The sequence below is a fragment of the Drosophila takahashii genome, chromosome 3R, assembly GCF_030179915.1.
Source record: "Drosophila takahashii strain IR98-3 E-12201 chromosome 3R, DtakHiC1v2, whole genome shotgun sequence".
Taxonomy (NCBI): Eukaryota; Metazoa; Arthropoda; class Insecta; order Diptera; family Drosophilidae; genus Drosophila; species Drosophila takahashii.
Genome location: NC_091681.1, coordinates 26,292,142 through 26,311,732, shown reverse-complemented (window position 1 = coordinate 26,311,732; position 19,591 = coordinate 26,292,142). Strand labels below are relative to the sequence as shown.

Here is a 19,591-nt window from a genome sequence, read left to right as displayed (position 1 = left end):
TAGGAATTTCTTATTTATTTATTATATTTTTATTTGGCTTCTACGTGGATGACTTTTTTTTAGTATATTGCGTATGCGGTAATACTTTCCTTGTTGCGTCAAGGGGAAATCGAAAAAAAGTGAACGATCTCCGCAGATGACTTATGGAGGACGCAGCGTTGATCTATTGCTGATAAAGTGAAAGTCAAGTTATGTTAGAAATGTAATTATTCATGTCGGCTGCGAGACAAACAAACAAACAAACAAACAAAGAATCTGGCTTGGATTTTTGAAGAACATGCTAAATGTAGTCGCCCGCGGAATGTCAATGGGCAGCAGCGCCTTTTTGGAAAATATGTAGTGCTTTTTTTTTGGTTTTGGCTGGGTTTCGCCTTTGCGTCTGGCGTCTCGACGTTTGATGGTCGTCGCGTCATTTATCTGTCAGCGTTTGCCTTTGCTTGATGAACTATTAATTTCTGGTTGCCGAGGCAGGAATTTATTTTCGTCAACTGCGGCACGTGTGCGGCGAACATCAGCTCGGATTCGGAATCGGAATCGGACTCTGATGCCAATGCGAATGCGGCTGCTGTGCGTTGTTGAGGTTCATAAAAAATAATTTGAATAAATTCCCAGCGAAGAGTGACAAATCCCTTCGGTTTGCAGCCGTAAAATATGTGGAAATAAAACACGAAATTTGTGGAATATTTATCAGAGACATTTGAATAAAAGCAGTTGCAAGCAATCCTATTTCAATGCGAAATGTTGATGGCCGCTATTCTCTATGCTCTAATGCTGAATACATGCCCGAGCGCCCTGTAATCCGATTTACAGGACACTGCATTTATGCCTCACATTTCAATGAAACCACAAAATTCATTAATTATAATCTGATGCAAAATCTACATACTCTGAATACGTATTTGCAAGGGCCTTGAACATTCGGTTGTGGCATAATTTGTAAGAGCTCTAACTGATTGAATTGAATTTTCGGCTTGATTAAATTGCACTCGATTGTGTTCAAAAATACGTTGCATGTTATTGTGAGCTATGCGCTGTACAAAGGGCCAAATAGGCTGCAACATTGTTCTGAGCATAATTGGAAGGCGTCTGGCGGAAAAGATATGGCAGCTACATCATTTCGACAGGGACAAAGGCAACGGCTGCTTTTGTGTCGTTCTCCTACTGACAACGACAGGTGGTCGCCCCATACACATACACACATCCATATACTGGGGCGATAAAGCGCAGCAGCCAAAGTACCAAAAGTAGCGACGGCCTACACGGCGTATGCGTGTTCCGCCTCTAAGGATGGGAGATGAGATGATCGCACAGGTTTCGCCTCATATTCCGACTCTCGTACATGTTTGGGAGCGAGAGGTATGTCCATTAGCTGATTTAATGAAATCGTAAATCAAACGAGCGGATTGCTAAAAATATATCTGGCGCGTATTTTATGTTTTTTGAAGTGGAACCCATGTACAACAGCAACAAACTAGCAGAAACGGCCAACGGCCGGCGGCAGCCGCTGAACAATAGATGAAACGTGGACGATTATGCCAAAGTACAAGTATGTTCCTGCCTTTTCGGGCACTTGCACATATGCACAGGGAAAAACTAAAGGTATCTTAGTTGGTTTGTAAAAATAAGGGGAAATAATGAGAGGTAAAATCAACTTTAAATAACATCGGGTATAGGAATTCTTGAAAACCAATATTTTTAAATTCCCTTTTTATTTAATATCTAAGAATCAATTAAAAATACGGCACTAAAAAAATGTATCTTTATTATAATAAATTGGAACTTATTTAAAGTCTAAGTTTAAAATACGTTTTAGTAGTACTTCAAATTTATTTATGATACATAAATACCAATTCCACTTTTTTCTCAGTGCACCTGTAGTATGCTTATGTTTTGGTTCATTCTAATGATGAGCACATGTAATGCTTCGTATTGCAAAACTTGGCGTTTTATTTCGACATTTCTCGCCGTGAATAATGCATGCGATTCCTTGGTCGCCTTTCGGATTGGTCTGCTTGGGCTGAGTTTTGGGTTTTGGTTTTGGTTTTAGTTTTTGTTGCCGTTTCTTTTTCTTTTTCTGCCAAAAGTGCAGCATTGTCGCCGCCGTCTTGGCCGCCGTCCGTCTCTCAATACACTCAAAAAAAAATTTTAGAAAATCGCCTATGGATTTGCTTTACTGGCGATTTTTTTCTATATTTCTGGAATATTTCTTGAATTTAATGAATTTTGATTAATTGGAAGAAAATTTTCTTTACCAGTAGAAAATTTTTTTATTTTAAAGAAAAAAATCGCCAGTGAAGCAAATCCATAGGCGATTTTCTAAAATTCAGGGCGATTCATTTTCTGAGTGTAGGCGTGTCCAAGATGCTGTGGCCAAGATTTCGCTTGGCTGGCCGGCGTCACAGTTTTCGCGTCTGCGTCTGCACTTTCCCATGGATGTGGACGTGGATACCAATGGGTGTCCGCATCTTTATTTAATTAACATATTTTATTTGCCCGACACACACACACACACTTGTCCACAGGGGCGTTGTGATTTATGCCTGGCGTTTTGTGCACTTTATGCTGCCTTTCAGTCAGCGTCGAGATCATGGCGATTGTCATCTTTAAGTAGCTTCGTCCCAGAGCCAGATCCTACCTCCTATCCCCCAGATACAGATTCCCTATCCGCCGAATTAATCGCCTGCATTAGTCAGTTTTTGGGCCTTTGGCTGTGTGGGTCTCGTCTCCCATTGTTGGCACTGGCCGTGTGACTAATTTGATTACACTCACCAAGAATTTGAATATTTCGCGATTCTGACTTTATTTTGAGGCATTTTATTGTATTGTCCGCCCGAGAACTGTCGACTTTCTGCATTAAATTAATGCTCACTTACTGTGCCAGCCATCTAATGTTATTTATATAGCAAATCAAATACGGCCGGTAGTCTGTATGTAGCGTGTAGTATGTGTGCATACTATCGCCAGTATCCGTGAACATTCCTCGAATGATATGTCATCAAAATGTGATTAATTTTAATGCCTTCAACTCACATGCAGCAGAGTGCAGCATTATTTTTGAGGCCTTCTAATATTAGTGGTGTCAACAAATATTTTCATTCGTTAAGGATCAAAAATTGGAAATCAAAAAGAAGCTCTTCAAGAGCTCGGCATTTATTAAAATAATTTCTACTGAATTTTATATGCTTAAAACTGAACTACTTGTATTCAAACAATGCCTAATTTAAATAAAGAATATTTAAACATTTCCTTTCCATGTTCCAAATATGCTCAAAATTGGTCAGAAGTTGAGAAACTTAAAAGTTTTTATTCCGGGCCATTAAAGCCAGGCCAAATACAGGAATGCTCCACACACTCTGTACCGACAATTAACCCAATTCAGTGGGGAGTACAAAAGAAAATGCAACTCTCAAAAGCCATTTAAGCATTATGTGCAATAAAAATTATAAATAAAAGCCAGCACACACACACACTTTAGCAGGGCTCACTCCACGCGGAATGAAAATGGAAACGGAGGCGAATGTTTATGGGTGGCGCGTTCTCATTAGGCAAAGTGTTCGATAATTAAATAGAAATGTAAATCAAGGCATTCGATTTTCCCCTCCTGCTTTTCCGACCCCCCTCCTCACCTGCACGTGTGGCAATTAGCGGGCGATCAGCGCGCAGCTGTTTAATTGACACTAAAGCTAAAAATTAAGTATTTGGGAAAAGTCCACCGATGCTGTTTATTAAGCGGCAAATCAAACAGCCAGAAATTAGCTTATACAAAAGCTTATATGCAAACAAACAGCAACATTATATTAAGTATACATCTTTATTCGCCGAACATATAAATTCTGGGGGTATATGCTCCGTATATTGATGCGGATGTGCGATAACTAAAAAGTGTGTGAGAGTCTGTTTATTTTCGGTGCGCGCGAATGATTTTAATTGGATTTTGATTCTGATATTCGGATATTCTGATATGAAATATCCAACACGCTCCACAATCCTCCAATCTCCACTCACCTTGGCAGAGGCCTGCCGCTTTCGATCTGTCTTTAGCATTTTACACACGATTATTTTTAGGCTGTGGTCTAACATTGAAAACGCGAATGTTTATATGTTTGCCGTCTAATTTTGCGCATAGTTATTAATATTATTTTTATGAGAATTTCTTGTTTGGATGATGCTGCTTCTGTTGACATGGCCAGCGGGGGTGTGTTTTATGCGCCTGTCTTGTTTTTTGGTAATCGGAGTGTGAAAATGCGAAAAACAAACAGTTTTCAGAATTGAGGAAACCACATTCAACGGCATAATCACCAGAGAACTATAAAAAATTCACGATCAAAATATTTGAGGGCTTTCCATGGGATTTCCACCTTCGAGGGAGGGGCGGGGGACACCATTGTTTTTTCGTACCCTGTTTATTGTGGTCTTTTTATCGCCTTTTTCCGCCAGTGGTATTGGTGTTGTATCGCGCCTTGGCTTCCTTCATTAGTGTGTTTTAGTGGGCGCCTTGCCAACGATTTTCCGAAACAAATTGTCGTCGCGCTCGACAACATTCCGCACGCTTACGGCCCATACACGATTCGCGAACAAGGCGAAGCGACCCACTGTGCCAGTACCACAGTACCACTGTGCAGAGGCAATGTGCAGCGTGCACACATCGCTCATATATATTTTTAATTAAAATCAACAAGCGCTCTGGCAAGATACAAATACTCAGATACATTGACTTGGCCCTCACATTTACCGCACACTAAAAGAAAAATAGAAAATACAGATACATTTATATTGTCAATATTTATAATACATTTACTTACAAAATATATGGGAATTCCTGTCCTTACATTCTTGTGTTTCTTAAACTTTAAAAAATATTTATAACTCAAAACAGGAAGGAATCCATTTAACTTTTCCTAGTTGGTGGTCTAAGATTTCCTGATGGTAAGATGGTCTATAATACCTCGAAGATTACCTAGTTTTTGTCTCTGTGCACCTGTCGAAGTCGCTTGGGAAATGCAATGCGAGCTGACTGCAAATATCCAAAAGCCAGACCAAATCCAAATGCAGTTGCAAGAGGCATCTGATGCATTTGGCATCCCCCTTGCCTGTTGCATTTTGAGTACAATCTTCCCCTCGTCCCCTCGTCCCGTCACTCATGTCGCGCACTGTACTGTACCAATGTGCGTCTGATGCCCAACAACATGTGTAAGAGCGTGCGGAGCTCCGCACCCTGCATCCCCTTTCGTTCTCAGATAGCCAGATAGTTCCCTTGGCCAACTGCGCCTTTTGACGACGCTCGTGTGTCTCTGTCTCAGTTTGTGTTTCTGTTTCTGTTTCGTCTTCTGATTTCGCAATCGTTTTTAAAATGCTCTACTTATTGCCTCGAATGAGTGGGTTTCGTCACTCACTTTGAAAAAGAACTGGAACCTTGCCCTTTCACGTTGTTTTGGCCTCAAATAAATTAAACCTAATGCTTAAGAGATGTATTTAATCAGCATCATTTAAACATTTGTAGAACTAAAGTATTAATAATTTCGCCATTAATTCTACTTTAAATATAGATTTTTCCATTTCAATTATCTATATATTGCCATATTTATATCCCAACTAGAAAAGTTACTCACGCAGAGTATACAAATGATGTACGAACGCCCAATAAAGATTTGTCATCTTTGCCAATCTTTTTGCACAGCTTTTTGTGGCATTTGTGGCGCATGTTTCGCCAAGCGTTGCCGAAACGGGTGGGACGCAAGCCAAACATGAATTAAATTAAAAATAAAACTATAGAAAATTGTAATTAAATAACTAAAAACAAAAATAAGCATGCACGCTGACAGACAAAGACTATTGTGTACCAAAATAAAATTTCATGAGGCGACAGCACGAAGACAACGACAACAACGAACATCGACAGCGGTGAAAAGCGAAAAATGGAAGGGGACGGCGGTATCGATAGAGGAAAATTCGCCAGAAATGCAAAAGAAGCGAGTGCATAGAATAATTGAAATTTTCAATGCTGCAACTTGAAGCAGCCGAGCAAAATGTATCGAAGAACATTTTACCTTAGGGCCCTTCAAGAGGAAAATGTCATGATGAAGAAATTTAAAACGTTGTGCAAGTATAAAATGTTATAATTGGGAAGATATTGTCCTTAAATAAACATAAATTTTTCCTCTATATAAATGAATACCCCTAAAGCCTGCCTTAAAGTTTAAACTGTGTTTTACAAATGTTTTCAAATCGATTTTAATGTTTTCAAGTAGACTAGGGTGAATTTGATTTATTAATTTTCAATTATTTTATAATTTTTAAGGCGGGGACGACTGTCGGAATTCTTTTAAAATTATTTATCAATATAAATAAAAATTATTTTTAAACAAAAGTGAGAATACCTAAAAATTGATGTGATCTTATGATCTATCAGTGGATTTTTTAGCACTGTATTAGCTAAATATCCCAAAAAGTATATTAAACTAAAACATATTTTCAATGCCATATTTTTTTGTTTGCTAATCCTGCCGACATGCTAATCCCCCATGACTGATCAGCAGATTAGTCAGTCAGTTAGTCAGTCAATCAGTCAGTCAATCAGTCAGTCAGTCAGAGTCATCACATCAGCCAAAAACTAAGACTAACCACCATTTTCGCCCACCGACCCCCTCCCCAATTTCATTCTCGAGAAGTTTTTATCAACTGACGCGATTTTTCCCATACTTTTGATTGTGTTTTGCATCGTGTACATCCATGTGCGATTTTCCGATTCGAGTGTGCCAGTGTGTCGCCTTTTTCTTGTATGTGCATGTATTTGATTTCTTGATTTCACTTCGTTTTATGCGCACATTTTTTATGCATAAATTTTGACATTTGTTTGCTCTTTGGTTCCTCTTCACGTTTTTATGTCACCCAAAAAAACGAAACGAAAGAAAATAAGAGAAGCGGCTACGAATCCGAATATGTTCAATCATACAAAACTTTTTTCAGATTTTTGATTTTGTATCCCCATCATCACCACCACCACTACCACCACAACTACAACAACAACCAGTACAAGCACCAACAACAACATCAACAACAACCAGAACCTCATCGACGGCAATTGCGACGATGGCTGCCATAAATACGGTAAGTACGCGACATCGACAACCAGAAAATATAAAAAAGTAAATCAAAGCCAGAAAAAATAACAATTATGGGGCACAAGAAAAAGAGAACCACAATTGCGTGCAATCAATCATAGGAATACATTATTTATCGCACATGCCGATATATATTAATATTTACTCCCAAGCAATTTGTTTCTGACATTTCCAATCAATGTTTCATTTCTGAGCCATTTATTTTTTTATAAAACGAACCAAGTACTTAAAGTTACAGTTTGGGAAGTTACAAAGTTGGATGCAGAATTATTTGAATATTTCCTGTGAATATTTACGTCAATCTTGAATTATAGCTTCCCCAACTAATTGGGTTTCCAGGGTTCCAAAATTAAAAATTAATAAAAATAAAAAAAAAATCTTTTTATTTTTATTTATTTGTTTATGAAGAGTAAATAAAAAACACCAATTTATATGATTATTTCTCTGTGTGTGGTATCCATAAATTTGCATAATTACCGCACTTGCGTAGACAATAATGTTAATGTCATAAAACGTTTAAAAACCCATTTTTTAAATGATTAAAACTGTGATATTACGCATACGGCACGTTGAACGCCAGCTGATACCCGTGTCTTTGAAGGCCTAATCATAAACAAAATTGAAAATTGAAAAACACAGGAAAGCGGACAGATTGCGTGCCATATGACCAAGTTACCCGATGATGAATCTGTTGTTGATGATGACGACGGCGGCGGCTTTTCTCAGCCCTTGCACAAACATGTGTTTCAGCTCATTTTACTAATAAGCAAGAGGAAAAGAGAAAAGCCCGATGACAAATTGCCGGCCAGCATATTCAATTTTACGCTGACATCATCTCGAAATTTTCATTAACATATCGGCAGAATGGTGGAATGGACCAATGTTCAAACCAGACCCGGGACCTTGCCAATTTCATATCTGGCCATCAAAACTGGTCCAAGTCTGGCTGCAATGGAAATATGATTTTGGCAGCGCCAAACTTTTCCTGCAACACGGCCAGCTCATTCATTCAACATTCTTCTATGCCAGTTTTTTTCTGGCTTGTTTTTTGTGGAGTGACATTGACATTTGATTGACACGTGAATCACGCCGTAAAAATATGCCCACCCATCCGAAGAGTTCAGGAGGAGGATGGGCAATTGGTGTGGGTGTAACAGGATATAAGACCCTCCTCCCCCCCCCCCCACTTTCACACCTCTCGCCTTTCACATGTGACAAACATGGGGATTTCCTAACAGACGACGCTCGTAAATCTTTTCGCTTGTGCAAGAGAGCAAACATATAATTACTTGATACCTGAATTGATTTAGCGTGAACATAATTTATGATTCCGCTTGATTTGGGCGATAGAAGATTTGCCAGTACAGGAATTTAACCTTTAGGTTAGGTTGCTGTTAAGCTAAGCATTTCCGAGAAATCGACTTGCTCATTTCGCCTTTGATTATTCTAAGCATTTCAAAGCAGCGACAAGGTTATCACAACAATTGATAAACATAAATCTAATTTACTTCTTCTAATAGCCCCTGCCCATATATATCTCATAGCCCACTGGCATATTTAAATAAACAAATTGTGTTGTCGAGAACATTAATGCGGGGGCGTGCCACTTGTGGCTCCTTTTCCAGCTCGGTTCATTGAGGGAACTTTTTCATTTGGCTAGCCGTGTTTTTTTTGCCCACAACTTAAACAATAATAAAATTGCTGTTTATTTATTTAACGTGAAATTTTATGCGTCCGAAACGAATTTATGCCAGTGTCTTCGTGCTGGTTTTTTCGTACTACATACGAACTGTGTTTTTCTTTTTTTTTCTCAATTGTGGTCAGCGTCGCAGGCACTTTTTGGAAATTAATGCGCTGCTGCTTTATTTATTTTTATTCGTGTTTTGTTTTGCGGCTATGGGCAATTGCAGGCCACATTAATTGGCCATCGGTTGCGGTTTATAAAGCATTAATTGCCCCATCTAACAACGGATTCCCCTGCGACCCCATATTCCCTCTCTACCCAATTTATGAGTGCACTTTTATTGCATTTAAATTAAAATATGTCGGGGGGCTGCCAAGTATATGCGGCAAATAAATGACGGACTAAAATACACCATTGTTTTTACAAGTGCCAAATGCGACGAGGAGCACACTCAGAAAAATTTAAGGAATTTTAAATAATATGGTAAATACCGCTAAAGAAATATGCAAAAATTAAATTGTTTTTTCAATTCTTCATCAAATTATTTTTTAAAATGTTGATAAAAAAAAATGTACTTAAACAAATATTTTTAAAAAGAATGTTCATTTAAAAAAAAAAATTCTTGTCCTTACGTTTTCTTTGAGTGATATGATATATTGGCCACACGGCGTATGCTTAACGTGCTGCGGTGCTTACTGCCCTCGGGGGGCGTGGCACAGTAGTCACTTGTCGGACTTGAAGTGAAATGCATTTAAATTCAATTAATTATGCGAAGCGTCGTCCATTAGGCGACAGTTGCTGCGAATTATCAATAATCTCGACTAATCTCGCCTGACAGCCATCGTTGCTGTTGCTGTCTCGCCACTTGGCAACGATTTTGGGTCTCTCCATCTCCATCTCGAGCCCCCTGACCCCCTTTAAAAACACATAGTTTCGAATGAATTATCATCAGCCATATCGAGATGCCTGACGTTATGCATTCCGCACTTACCGCCCGCAGGTACCAAAGAGCATCCACCTGCCATTGACAACTATCAGCAGCGCGCCGCGCGTGTTGATGTGCAGCGCTTCCGTGGGCAACGAAGGATCCGTGACTCTGCAACTGCGGGATGCCAACGCCTTGGAGGCAGCGGCCACGAAAACAGCATCAGCATCAGCAGCAGCGGCAGCCACATCAACGACGTCACCGAATGGCGCTGCCAGTGCGCCAGCGTCGGCGCTAGAGAATGCGCTGAACATTGGCTATCCGGATCCGGAAATGTTGGCAGATGTCTTGGGCACCATTCAGACAGCCTGTAAGTAAACTAAAATAATATAATAACAATAGTCACCCGGCAGTTCTACAGGCCCCTTGTGCTTTAATCTATAACTTGACCTCTGTCATTTAAAAATAGGAACATTGTGCATTTGATCTAAATGGTTTAAAATGATCTAAATGATTGAAAAATCTTATAAAAACTATAAATAAAAAAAATATTTTTCAACTTAAATAAATAAAATCTTTTCAAATATCAAAACAAATACAAATTTAAAAAATAATATCCTTGTGGGTGAGATACATGCTTTATCCACCAAAGTTTTTTTAAGACATAGTTATTTGCTTTATGGAACTGAGGGGTGTACATAAAATTCATTATTAATCTCATTTATTTATCTTAACTTTTCAGCTCTCAAGAACAACAACTCAATCACAGCAGCAACTTCAAGCAATAGCTCAGCCAAGTCGGCGGGCAGCAATCATTTAGCGAACCCCAACAAGATAACCATAACCAGGCGCAGTGTCCAGTCGGTCAGCACCTCGACGAATTCGAGCATCGGTGGCAGCGGCAAGACCAACACCAGCTACATCAAGAACTGCTTGATCCGCAGCAGCAGCTGCAGCAACACGGTCACCAATGTCACAACATTGGCGCAGATTATGAGCAACAGCAGCACGAGCAGCGCGGCCAGTTTACTCAATCAGCATAATAATAACAGCAATTGCAGTAATAGCAGCAACTTTAGCACCGCCTCCTCAGTGGGCAGCAGCATTAGTGTCGGTAGCAACAGCAGCAGCAACAGCAACTGCAGCAACGGCAGCAACAGCAACAGCAACGACAGCAACAGCAGCAGCGGCGGTGGACACAGTTTGAGCTTTAAGTGCACCACCGGACGGCATGTTCCCGCTGGTGGATTGAGCTCATCATCGGGGGCATCCACGAATGGTAGCGGCACCGTCAGCGGTATCGACATCATAAGCGTCGAGGCGCCGCGCAAGAATCGCCCCAAATTATCATCGCCAACGCGTCACGGACCGCAGCAGTGTCAGGTACGAAAGTCCGCTGAGGCTTTAGCTTCAGCTATGTCTATATATTGGGTATATATCCCTGGCCTAATCGCCAATTTATCGCCGCTCATTCTGAGCCATGCCAACATGTCGTACAGACAGTCGTGCAATATTTATAAACAGACATTAAGGTCGTCTCGCTCGAGTGGCAGGTGAAACGCGCACAGTTCTCAAAGTGCCTTCTCGGCCAAATCCGCCGGACAGCCACTTGGAACTAATATTATGGCGAGTGTTTATACAGGGCGTTAATTGAGCGCAGCATTGATAATTCGGGAATTGCGGGAGGACCATCAAAGGAAGGAGCTCAGGGCAGAACACCTCATTTGCACCGAGAATGAGTACTTAACTAGATCGTTTATATGAGCAGATTAAAGAAAATATAATCTGTAAATAAAGATCTTTGTCTTGTTTTAATAAAAACAAGATTTTAGAATTTATTTATATTTAGAATTTGATTATATTTAAGTACAGGTTTATTCATTTAACATGTTATAGGCAAAATATGAGCATTATGTTGAAACACTATAATTTTTTACGTCTTACCCATAATTTTCCAAGAAATCCAACCATGTAGTTCTCGATTTCGAAAGTTAAATATTGATTTTAGAGGGCGTTTCTCAGCCGTGTGAAATTTTCCACACCAAAAACTCACTCGCTCGCCAGGGGCATTCAACACGTCTCGACGTCTGTCAATAAAACTGACAGCCGCTCAAAGTGCTCGGGCTTCAAGTCCTCCTTTTTTTGCGCGTCTAGTAGAGAGTACGGCGGTAAAGTAGATTTTATGACGCGTTTTACGATACTGCGGATGTCGAGAGGAAATGTTTGGTCAGCGGAGGCGGCGGTGGCGGCGGCATTGGGGAATTGAAATTTCACTCCTGCTGCAGGCAATCAAACACACTGACACACATGTTCCTGCAGATAGTTTAGGGTATGAATGTGGAACGCTTTTGGTTTCGGAATTCGTTGCTCGTAATTAGCATGCGGTGTGTGGTGGGCAACACGAAAAATACAAAAAAAAACCAACATAACGTATACGCAATGTGGCTCATTAAAATGTTCGAACGGCGAACGGCGAGCGACGGGCGCAGCGCTTTCAATTATCTAGAGGGCAGCCGACAGCCAGTGCTAATTACATTTCTCCTACGTTCCTCACTCGGACTTTTTATAGATTTGTTGCAAGATCTTTGGAAATGCCTCGGCGCTGGCCAAGCACAAACTGACGCACAGCGACGAGCGGAAATACATCTGCGCGCTCTGCTCGAAGGCATTCAAGCGGCAAGATCACTTGTAAGTAAATGAGGCGCACTAACTAGTGATCTATTGATCTCCTGATCTATGAAACCACCGAACTGATCTTCTAGAAACGGACACATGATGACTCATCGGAACAAGAAGCCTTACGAGTGTAAGGCGGATGGCTGTGGCAAGTCCTACTGCGATGCCAGATCCTTGAGGCGCCACTCGGAGAATCACCATGCCGGTGGAGCAGCCACGCCCACCACCGGCCACCAGTCGCTCTCGCCCACCGCCCACAGCTCGAGCGGCACGAGCGGCAACAGCAGCAGCAGCGGCAGTAGTGTGGCCACCAGCTCCCTGAGCCTCTCGCCGGCCACCGCGAGTGGAGATGCCAGCTCCCCCGATGGAGCCACCTGCATTCGCACCTACATTTCCACGGGCAGCTCGGTGGTGGATGCGGCCACTGGAATCGCCCTGTCGGAGGAACAAATCAAGGCCATGAATCTGCCGATTAAGACGGGCGTGACCCTGTTGTCGCCCACCACTTCGACCTCCTCGAATGCCTCCTCCACGGCCTCGTCGGCCAGCTCAACGCTTTCCTCAGCGGGCTCGGGATCGGGATCGGTATCGGGCTTGGGTTCCGGATCAGTTTCGATGGCTCCCTCGCCATCGATGGCCGCCAGCTCGCCCACCATCACGCTCAGCGATGGCATGAATCTGGAGGGCGAGGGCCTGACCCGCGAACAGTTGGATCTCATCAGCAAGATTATGCAGCAGACGAAGCAGACGAGTGCCCAGGTCACCGTCTCCTCGCCCACCAGTGTCAACTCCTACAAGATCAACACCAGCTCGTCGCCATCGCAGAACAGACCGCGCACCTGGAACATGCAATTGGTAAGGGTAGACTACTCATTATAAGATATATATATTTATCTCTTCATCTACAGCTAAATAGGGCCCAGAATGTGACCGTCACCGTTGAGGACAACACGGAAATGGCCACCCCCTCCTCCAACTCACCCGTGGAGGTCAAGGAGGAGGAGCTGAGCCCACAGCTAGTGAGCAACATGAATCCCCACCTGCTCAACATCGTGAAGCTCGACAAGCCGGTCGAGTGCAATCTCTGTCACCGCAAGTTCAAAAACATACCCGCCCTCAATGGGCACATGCGTCTGCATGGCGGCTACTACAAGAAGGATCCGGAAACCAAGAGGAGCGAGAAGAAGGACTCCAGTGGTCCACCCCTGCAGACGGCGAGCATTGGAGTGCGCGCCCTTATCGAGGAAAAGATCATCAGCAAGCGCAAGGACATGACTAAGGTGGGTAGAAGGGCCTGAGTTCAAGTTTGAAAATTACACCAGTTAAAAAAAAAAATCGATGAAATATAAACCTTTGCTTTTCGGTAAGGTACATCTTTCTGATAAAGAAAAAGGCACTTACAATTTTTTGTATAGTAGCAATTTTTTTTAAAAGTCTAAATAACGTTTTTAACGCCCTGTTTCTTTTTTAATTTATAACTCGAGTTGTTATTAACCGATATCGGCCATCAAATACTCATTTTACAGGTAATAGAATGCCCTAAAACTTTCTTAAACACAGCATTGAGAACCATTCATTAGTTTATAAGTTGCACTTCGTCAAAGTTAAAAAATTGGAAAAAACGCAAAAATTCTGACATAAATGGCTTCGTTAAAAATACACGCCTAAAAAGATATTAAGATATTTTCTTAAGAAGATTTAATTATCATAAAGATTCAGATATGCTCCGGTTTTCACATTATTTCTTCGATTTTGTTTTTGTTTCTAGGGCTCCTTTGTGGTTCCGGCGCCTCCGCACAGCAGTGGCACCACCACCACCCTGCGGCGATCGATCAGCGACCTGGAGAGCTTCCTCAACCCGAAGACGAGCACCAGCAGTCACAGCCAGACGATGACCACCACTACGGGCACCACCACAGCCGTTCTCCCGGCGGCCACGACGATCAAGAGCAGCAATGGGCTCAGTATCCAGCAGATTGGCCTCCCGCAGAGCATCGAGATCTTCAGCGGGGGTCAGAAGCAGGCCAAGACCCTCAATCTGGGCAGCGGCACCAATACGATCACCATAACCACCAACAATGTACCCACCACTACGACGATGAGTGCTCTAACTGCCTTAAAGGCGGGCGGCACCATCAGTGGCATTTCCACGGCCACCAATACGGATCCCAAGGACTCCACACTCATCGAGCTGCTCAAGCGGGGCACTCGCATAGCGGTCACCTCGAAGAAGGCACAATCGCAGGGCCAAACGGGAATGATGACATCTACGAGTGGACTGGCCACAAATGCCGTCACCGAGTTGACCACCATAGGAGGCAGTGGCCGGCAGATCATCACCAACAATAACCGCACCGTGATCATACCCTCCGATGTCCAGGTGGTGTCCACCAAGAGCAAGCTGAGCAGTCTGAGCAGTCTGGTCAAGAGTAATATCACCAGTAGTTCCTCGGGAAATCTTTCGCTGGCCGATGGAACGCCTCTCTCGCTGACCATTGCTCCCAACCAGGAGATCACGGGAGGCGGAGGAGGAGGCGGAGGATGTGCCAGTGGAACGGGAAGTGTGATCACGAGCGGAGGCGGGGGCGTCTACACGGTGACCTACACCAGCGACGGGAGCGATCTGTTCGACGATGCCGAGGTATACAACGTTTCGGACACCGAGATGCTGCTGCAGACGGTGGACTCCATGGAGCTGCTCAACGACGAGGAGATCAAGAGCGAACATTCCGAGGACTTTGCCCTGCTGAGCGAAGCGGGCGACAGTGCGCACACCCAGCTGGTGAAACTGGAGCCGGAAAGTGGTCAAGCCAACGCCGGAAACTCTGGCAACGGAAGCATTTCGGGTTCAAATACCACAACGCCGCTGCCCACCTTCCAGCAATTCCATTCCAAGGAGCTGATCATGCAGAACAGTTCGCAGATCCAGGCGATAGCCAGCATGCGGGGAGGAAGTGGAGCCAGCGGTGTCCTGGCCTCGCCGCTCCACTCTCCGCTGGCCTATCCCACCCCGCCCTCGAGCCACGAGAACATGGCCCAGAGTTCGCCCTTCATCGAGGATGCAGCCGCCCAGTTTGTGGATGCCAGCAACACGTTCTTCGGCGACAAGACGGACTTCTCGCACATCTACTTCAAGACGGACGAGGGCGAGGCCACCATTGAGCAGCTGAACGAGCACGACAACGAGAAGATCCTGAAGCTCAAGTCGGTGCTGGAGGAGAGCAGCTTCGATCCCTCTATTAAAGTTGAGGATCTGCTGAATGGCACCGACGATGACACCGAGTGTGATTTGCGCGAGTTCGCCGAGACGAACCTCTCGTTTCTGGACGAGGATCAGGAGTTCCTGAATGACTCGCGCAATGCCACCTCGCCGCTCTCGGAATCCTTCTTCACCAGCGGCATTGGTTCCGCGGAGGATGTGAAGCAGGTTCTGCGGGAAGTCCTGCCCGATGAGAACATGCAGTTGCAGCTGACAAGCGAGCAACAGGGCGAGAACATCATCGATCTCTACTATCTGCCTGGGTTGGGCCTCCAATCCCAGATGATGCCCAATTCGGAGGACCCCTTGCTCTCCTCGTCACCGCGGGAGTTTGGCCAGCAAAGGCAGCAGATGGCTCTGCAGGCCACCCTGGATCAGCCAATTCAGGGGAACATTTACCAGCAGCAGCAGCAGGAGCAGCAGCAACAGGAGCCACAGCAGCAGCAGCAACAGGAGCAACCACAGCAACAGCAACAATTGCTGCTGCCCCAGCAACCACTCAATCAAACGGAATCCCTGCCAGCAGCTGTGGTTCAGCAACAACAGCAGCAGCAGCAGGGTGACTTCATGCTGCCCCTGGTGGGTGGCCATGGATTCACTCAAGTCACCAGCCAAACCCAGTATATAGACAACAGCCAGGGAGCAAGCAACATGACCATGCAGCCCCTCAACAGCCTGCTGCAGCCACTGCTTTATAATGGGGCAGGCACTTCCTCAGCCGGGGGCACTGAATCGCTGCTCACCACCACCAGCGATTGCCAACTGAATGCCAATCAAGGACAAATCGATGGGGGCCTGCTGTTCGCCTGTGGCAATGCGACCACCACGACAGCAACCATGGCGAGCAGACCGCTGAGCGGCCTCCTGCCGAATCCACCGAGTGTGGCCAATCTGCAGCCGCTATCCAACCAAACCAATTCCATACTGAAGCGCCGCCTGCGCTCCAATGCTCCCCAGGAGACGCACAAGTTCTCCAAGTTCCACACCCTGTCGCCGCATCGCTCCAAGCTGCGCAAGCCATCGCGCACCCACTACACGCCGGCACCCATCCTGAATCCGGATCGCAAGGGCACCGGGCTGTACTGCAATGTGCGCAAGCAACTCGGCCAGGGTCTGTTCGATGCCTTCGACGATGACTTCGGGGACTCGGTGGGCCTGGTGGACTTCTCCGATGAGTCCAAGGTCAATTTGGGCTCAACGTACCAGGCGCAGATACCCAGTTGTCGGCCGATGGACGAGGCAGCAAGGGATTCGTCGGGCGCCGAGCTGATGTGGAATCCCGAGGTGCAGGAAGACGACAAGATCCTGATGCGCTACATTGATCTCAGCAAGTCGTCGGCCGTGCCCATGGGCAGTCATTCCGAGGAGGTGGCGCTCCAAACGCTGCTCAAGGCCAAGGGTAACTCGGCGGCGGCGGTGCTTAGTCTGCTGCAGACGCAATCGGGCGCTTTCCAGATGAAGTGGACCGCCTACGAGCTGGAGCAGTTCTTGCGGGGATTGGAGAAGCACGGCAAGGACTTTGGCAAGATTGCCAGTGAGGTGGGTCTTTCATATCCCTAATCCTTAATATTTTTTTACATTTATTAATCATCTCCCTCAGCTGCAGACAAAATCCTCTGGCGATTGTGTTCAAATCTACTACTTCTGGAAGAAACTCTGCGTGGACTACAAGGTGTCGCACTTGAAGATGGAGCCCGTGGTCGTAATTGCTCCCGCTGTGGAGAAGCCCTATGTCTGCGAGATCGCCGACTGCTCAGCGGTAAGTTGTAGGTTCTAAGTACCCAGGATCAGCATGTCCCCGAAGTGCACGAAATGCGGAACCCTAAACCAAAAGCTAAAATCCCCCCTCGGTTAGCCCCTTCTGTTTACTTTCTATCTTGTACATAACGCTCGAAAATCAAAACCAAACTCTTTCCAATCCCCCCGCCTGCGCCGAATGTAGAGCTTCAGTTCGAAAGCAGCGCTGCACGGTCATGTCCGCATACACGCTTATGGCCGCAGTGCCAGCAGCAACACCAACAACAGCAGCAGCAGCAACACTAGTAGCAGCGGCAACATGCAACAGGCCACGGCAAATAGTGCCAATTCCTCCCATAGCAACACCAACAGCAGCAGCAGCTACGCATGTGCAACACTAGCCAACAGCAGCAGCAGCAATTGCAATAACCCAACCAGCAATGCCACGCCAGCAGCAGCAGCAATACACGCCAGCAACATGGGCCAAAACGGCAGCAACTGCAATACCAATTCAAATGCAACGACAGCAGCAACGTCGACGCTTTCGGCCACGCCCAAATTGGAGGCGGTCAATGGCAACACTGCGTTGCCAGTTGCCAAGGAGGGCGAGTTTCCCTGCAAGGTGTGCGGCAAGTAAGATTCCCCCAAAGCAATTTCCATCACAAAAAAAACCGTGAAAATCGTATGAAAATTCGAAAGTCCGCAAGCGATTTGAGTGCCCGTAATTGACTTGAGTTGAGATCGTAAACGCACGCTGTACCGTAAAATAACTTGTGTATCGTATGTCGTATACGAGTTTTTTGGTTAATAGATCTTCAGTTTGATCGTTTTGGAAAAACCTCTTCAGTTGTCATCGTTTGTACCATCTTGAGTTGTCTTATCGCTACCCCTCTCTTTCTACTTCTTTCTATCATTTTTGATTTTTGAGTAGTGGTTACCTCTTGTGAGTCTTTAGTTCCATTCGTATGTAAGTTTCCGACTTCTATGCCATTTAGTTAGAGTTTTCGTCCAGCGATATTAACTGTTGTTATTGTTGTTGTATTGTATTGTTCCATGATGCGAAACCCCAAATATCAAACATCAAAAACAAACCAAAATCAAATAACGAATACAATCAATAAATCGAAATTGCAATTTTAAAGCGAAGAGTCACAACTCGCAAATAGACGTAACCGTAACTGATATCATCTCCACAAGTCCACACGAACAGCTCGCTGGCAAAATGCTCGGTAAGTAGGAGACCTTCGTTTTCCGTTCTCACCTTTCGGTTAATTTCGATATCCCTCTTCCGTTCTCACACTCCATTCACTCGATCTCTGTTCTCTAATTTCGTGTATTATTGTAATTTACCTTCGATAAACTTACTCACAGCGCCAAATGCCTCTGCATTTAAAAACTTTTGTAAATATTTAAAAAGAAAAAACCTTTTCAATCCTTCATATGTATATTGGAATAGCTGGCCTCCGACGTGATCTAAATTTTATGTGGTTTTCAGTCTTTATAAATAAAAAAAAAAAAAGTAAAAAAAAGATTAAAATCCCAATATTAAAGAACAAAAATGCTATGGGAACCCAGAAAAACACCGGAGATTACAAGCCGATACGTCTGTATCATTCAAGCGCACACTCTCAATTCTTCCGTTCTTTCAAAATATATATGTATTTAATCACTAATTTATTTGTTCTTTTTTTGTATTCCTAAACATAAACTCTCTACTTTCCATAGTTAATTGTAACAACAAAGCAAAATTTAACTCCACACAAGGCTAAGTAAGAAGAAGTGAACAGAAATTGACAAGCAGACCAAGCTAAAAGTCTATTTCGTATCTCTGCATGAACCTTTACCAGCTATTTCTTCGCATGTGCTATCTCAATATGTACTCTATGTGCTTCATTTAATCTAAATGTCCATGTAATCCGCCTAGTCTGCATTCTAGTTGGTAGTGATCGAAACCAAGACTCCAGACCTATGTGTTCTCATGGTGCCCCGCTCTATTCTGCTCTTTTCTTCCGCCAGGGTCTTCAATAAGGTGAAGAGTCGCAGTGCGCACATGAAGACGCACCGCGTCCAGGACTCAGATCAAAAACACCAGCTGAATCACCAGGCTGGAACAGGATTGACCACCGTCGCCTCATCAACCATCACCGCCCCGTCGTAGGGACCGCTACCCAAAACGATCGATGGGGAAC

The 19,591-nt window shown here is 44.2% G+C and overlaps 1 protein-coding gene across 1 annotated transcript; it reads left to right on the top strand.

Annotated features, from left to right (window-relative positions):
* Nucleotides 1-1,150: 1,150 nt before the first annotated feature.
* LOC108069595 (uncharacterized) lies at nucleotides 1,151-19,585 on the top strand. The gene is made up of 11 exons (XM_044394194.2): nucleotides 1,151-1,356; nucleotides 6,967-7,107; nucleotides 9,806-10,100; nucleotides 10,473-11,113; nucleotides 12,300-12,418; nucleotides 12,493-13,261; nucleotides 13,315-13,686; nucleotides 14,175-17,204; nucleotides 17,266-17,424; nucleotides 17,608-18,035; nucleotides 19,419-19,585. The coding sequence occupies exons 1-11, from the start codon at nucleotides 1,267-1,269 to the stop codon at nucleotides 19,558-19,560; spliced, it is 6,186 nt and encodes a 2,061-aa protein (XP_044250129.2). The 5' UTR covers nucleotides 1,151-1,266; the 3' UTR covers nucleotides 19,561-19,585.
* Nucleotides 19,586-19,591: the final 6 nt, after the last annotated feature.

What these genes read in the sequence shown, in the direction of transcription:
- LOC108069595 (XM_044394194.2), top strand. Translation starts at nt 1,267, where the DNA reads ATGCGTGTTCCGCCTCTAAGGATGGGAGATGAGATGATCGCACAGGTT. An exon ending in AGCGCAAGGACATGACTAAG is followed by an intron (nt 13,687 to 14,174) that starts GTGGGTAGAAGG and finishes TTTTGTTTCTAG; the next exon opens with GGCTCCTTTGTGGTTCCGGC. An exon ending in CCCTGCAAGGTGTGCGGCAA is followed by an intron (nt 18,036 to 19,418) that starts GTAAGATTCCCC and finishes TTCTTCCGCCAG; the next exon opens with GGTCTTCAATAAGGTGAAGA.